Genomic DNA, 5,000 nt, shown 5'->3' on the forward strand with positions numbered 1-5,000 from the left:
AACACAAGTGAGGTGAAGAAATATATATATAATTTTTAGATAATAAAAGAAAAGGAAGTTTAAATCTTTGGATGACATCTAACCTCACCTTATCCCTTATTATTCATCCACTTATCATAAAAATCATCACTCAATCATGTAACCAAGAACAAAAAACAAAAACAAAATCCAGTCAAAAATTCACACAATGTTTACATATTCTTCCACAGATATCATTCTTCAGGAATTTCAATCTGATACTCGGAAACCATCACACCTACCCATGCCTGGAGCAGCCATCAGAATTCTGGAGACACACACAGCCGCAATGCCCTTTTTGGCTGCTGTTTTACTCTCTCCCAACTTGTTACCATTGTTGTCCAGGAGCGTCACGCCATCCTGGATCTCCCTAAATAATGGATTATCGTTTAAAGACACAAGAGGCTGCTGCTCATCACTTGTTGAAAATGAACGTACTAGCATGGAGAGATGTTGGTGGTGTGGAGCTTCCTACACTGTAAGACACATGCATGTCTATACTACTAGGAGAGGTTTACACAACACAGGGCAGAAGTGACTAGATAAAGCTCAGTGATAATAGTTTCCTATGTCCAAGAGATTTTCAAAAATAAGAAGTCATAACAATGCACTATTTCCTATTTCACAAAAAACCTTATCCTGTGCATTTTCATTTATTGAAATTCACTAGAACTCTATTTTCAGTATACTTTTTTTATGCATAAACCCTAAAAAAAATACCAATTATCAAATCTTCAAGATATAACTATTCAAATAAAATGACTAAACATCTAATAAAACCTGCCATTCTTAAAAATGTTCTATGCAATTTATCAAACAAAAAATATAGTCTTGAATTATAAAAGTCATTTCATTACTACAGAAAGAATAAAAATGGAAACTAAAATAAAGGAAAAAATGCAATTCAGCTGTTAAGATATTAGAATTAAATAACCAAAAGGGAAATCAACATAAAATTCTAATAAAACTGAAAAGATGAGAAAGATTAAGGTGTCAAACATGCTGCCCAAGACCCAAATGCTGCCCCAGCCACACATTGGATTTTACATTTGTCCTTAGGAATATTACATCAAATTCTTTGTTTTTTAAACAAATCAATTTTCCTTCTTGTCTTTTATGTATAACATATTCTATTAGGCTTGAAAAATATTTTAAATGGCTTCTTTATTTCTAACACTAATTATAGAATCAGAATCCCATATGTATTCTTAGTACATCTGGCTCACCAGAGTACATGAACATCACAACCTTGCTCTAACCCAATCTCAAAATACTAATCCCTTTGTTTCAAGGAAAAGTTCTAAAGCTCCAAATTTTGAAGAAGAGGACAAATCAAGAGTAAACTAAATGAATCTCTAAGGAAATATACTGTAAGCTTAGGAGATATAAAGGGACACCTGAGAAGGAAAAAAATCACTGACACAATTTAAATTTCCCTTTCTCCAAAACAGGGAAAATAAGTGATTATCTGAAAAAATCCTTTTGTTTGAGACCCTTTCAGAGAATAGTCTTTTCACTGGTTAAAGATTTCTAATAGAAATAGCAAAAAGAAGTCATCAAAGAATTTTTAAGTTCCATAGAAAAGGTTACCAATATTATTTATCATAAAATAAGAGATAGCATAAATTATATAACAAATTGACTTGTATTTCATGATAGCTGCTTTAGTTCACACCTTCATTATATATTAAAATACAACTTGCCCAAAGGCCTTTCATACAACTACATACACTTATGTATTCAAATTTCACTTATGTATAAAAAATAATTACTGGTATGTAGCAAGAGAAATCTTTGCTTTTGTTCCATTGACTTTTAAAGTTCATAAATAAATAGCCACACTACTATCAATCACTGCTATATAAATCTAACATATTCAGCAATAGAAAATGGTCATATACATACTTCATTCTCATCATAGGGATATTAACGCAGTTGGCGGCCGCTACAGCCGTGAAGGGGACAAGACGGCCAATCAGAGGCGGCAAGGACTGCAAATCCAAGAATGATATTGTTATCTCAAGTCTTTCACTGTATACTTACTTGATCATTTTATTCTCCTCCAACTTTTGTGCTCTTTTCCAAAATATTTTAAGAGTTGCAGCAAGCATTCTTAGATTAGGATTAACAAGAGCTGAATTTCAAACTGTAATATTTATTCTAAGCCTTTATTCTTCCTTTTTAGAAGGAGTGGTATACTGATGAAAGACTTTATAAAGGCTGTAGAACATTTACTTATTAGTAAAGCTTGATGATCAGTGATTTCAAAAATATTGCTGCAATTATGCTACAAACAATATTATGGAATTAGAGTACTGCTAGGGATCTGTACCATATTCAATAACAGAACACAAGATGTCCAAGTGCACAGCTAGGTCAGTGAACAAGCAAAATGAAAAGTGCAATATCCGGTGAAGTAATCAAGCATCACTTTAGTTGAATAGCCAAACAACCATAACACAATATGCCTAAACAACATCATCTGAGTTATCTTCACGACAGTCACACTGTAAGTTATAATGCTAACCCTTTCCACTCCTAAGTCACACCGGCCTCCAGTTCCTGCTAAGTAACATTCATAAATTAATACCATTTAGCCTAAACAAAAACATTCTCGAATAAAAGAATGACAATTAAATTATGCACGTATAATTTGTCTCCTGTGAACCTATTAGAACCACCATCAAGACATCACTTTCCCACATCTTGAAAATCTGCAGTTGTTTTTGATAATAACAAAAATAAAGTTGTTCTGCAAGATGCAAGAATTTACAATCAACCATGTAAAAACAAGTAACATAAGGTAAAGAATTTTTCATTCATTATATACCTAAATACTGATGTTCTACCTAAGAATGGACATAGAATTTGATGATAAATTTATAGGACTGAGGGTATTAAACTAAACAGAGTGGAAAGTGTCAAAAACTAAGCAAAATTATTAAAAGGAAATAAAACACATTAGTGCTGTGCATATATCAACACCATTACATATGAGACTAGCAAATGACGAGCTCTGTGTGGTCTACCCTGCAAAGCTAGTGTCATTTCCATCGTTACCTCAACTGTTACTAACACTTCATTCTAGCAACCATGGAGTCCCATGCTTGTACGGTAAATCCCACTATGAAAGATGTGTAACTATGACAAAGGATGCAAAACATAGGATGTCTTTGGAAGAATGCATTGTATCATCAATACAAATAAAGATTCATTCTTTAACTAAACCAGAAAAAATGAGGATATAATTTAAACACTCGTAGTACATGAAAGTGCACAACAAATAAGTAAAAGCAATGTAACTGTGGTAATAAACATACAAAAACAAAATCTTATCGATTTTTACACAGATAGCACTGAAAGTCACTTGAGTTCATTGCGACATATGCAGAAAAGGGTAGAAATGAGAATGAATACCTTCACAAAGCAAAAGATGCCTGTAATTGACATTTCAACCTAATCTCCATCGGAACATACAATACTGATAGAAATAAAGATTAAAATGCACCATCATGTCTCTTGCTTTGTAAAGTTATTCATATTCTTTAATACCTTTTCTACTCATGAGAATGAGAGTAATGCACCTAAAATATTCAAAGTAATATGCATTAATAACATTTTATTGCTTTGAAATTCAAACAAGCAATTAATTCCCCAATGCACATTACAAGATAAATGTGTCAAACCTTTTAACCTTAACATAAACGGTGTCCTGTGCAAAGCAAAACTGAATAAGTAAATGTCATTTTTTCTTTGTATCCCTGATCGTACATAATCCTTTCAAAAGATATTGTAAAACACAAGAAAATGATAAATGCTAAAATATGCCAAAAAGTAAACCAATGTAGTTGTCTTACAATTACTTTATGTATGAGTTACATAGTTAATTACCCATTCAAATATGAATCCTGACCTTAATTTGAAAATATTTTGTTAATTTCTGTTTTTTCTTGAATTCCAAATGGGGTAAAAAAAATATCAGAAAAGATTAATATTGACCAATTTACACTGAATTTTACAAAATAAGAAAGAGGAGAGTGAAACTGAGAGAAGATAAAATAAAATAAATGTAAACAAAGAAATCTTAAAGAGAGAGAGAATAAAAATACTGAAAAAAAACATAGGAAAAATAAAACAATGAAATTGTGAGAGAAAGAAAAAATTACAAATGAAAACAATGATGGATGACAGGCGAAAAAAATAACAATTCATAAGAAAAAAAAAAAAATTAAGGGACTTTACTGTACGCAGAACAAAATTACTTAATTTACCATTCCAGGGCCGAATGAGAGCTCAACCAAAAAGCAGGAATGAGCAAGAGAACAGATGGATGCGACACATTCGCACAGCTTACACACAAGGTCACGTAGGATAGGATGACACATATAAATAAAAAAAGAGAGGGTGGGGGAAGAAAATCTTTGTGTCACCTGAATCACTAAATGTCTGTGTGACTGATGCATATAGAAAGATGATTATTCCTAGGACAGACCTGTTAAGGACGAATATATATTAGCATTCACTACTCGTACTACATGTCTTCCCACAGGAATGTATCTTTAACAGTTGCTTATTCCTTTCTCAAGGGGATTTCAATGTCAGATCTACTTCCTTTTCATTGTAAAATAAGGTCTAATGATAAATATGATGTAGCAGACTTGTCTGAATTTTCCAACTGCCAAAAAACTATCATTTCGATCGGTAACCGTACAAGAGTACACCCATATGAAATTCTGTTACTCATTCTTCTCAATATCATGACTGTTTATTCATTATCAGATCATAAAGGGTTAAGTACTCCAAATTGAATGCTAAATAAGTGCACACTGTATGTCATTCCCCACAAAAAAAGCTATGGTACTCCAATGTATATGTGAACTACCTTATTGTGTACTTTTTTATCAGTTGTACATTTGAAACATACACTTTTTTGTGTTTAAAGAATCATATCAATAATGAATGGCAGTTTCAATAGGGATCAG

The 5,000-nt window shown here is 32.1% G+C and overlaps 1 protein-coding gene across 2 annotated transcripts in view; it reads right to left on the reverse strand.

Annotated features, from left to right (window-relative positions):
- Positions 1 to 5,000, reverse strand: part of Sfxn1-3 (Sideroflexin-1-3) — an 18,694-nt gene that overhangs the window by 8,493 nt on the left and 5,201 nt on the right. Inside the window, exons 6-7 of one of the 2 annotated variants that reach the window (XM_070121765.1) lie at positions 1,924 to 2,009; positions 261 to 388 (exon numbers count right to left, since the gene is read on the reverse strand). In XM_070121765.1, the coding sequence (XP_069977866.1) occupies positions 261 to 388; positions 1,924 to 2,009 (214 nt within the window). The remainder of the gene's footprint in view (positions 1 to 260; positions 389 to 1,923; positions 2,010 to 5,000) is intronic. The other variant, XM_070121764.1, reaches the window with a different exon arrangement.

This window comes from Penaeus vannamei, chromosome 5 (genome assembly GCF_042767895.1).
Source record: "Penaeus vannamei isolate JL-2024 chromosome 5, ASM4276789v1, whole genome shotgun sequence".
Classification (NCBI taxonomy): domain Eukaryota; kingdom Metazoa; phylum Arthropoda; class Malacostraca; order Decapoda; family Penaeidae; genus Penaeus; species Penaeus vannamei.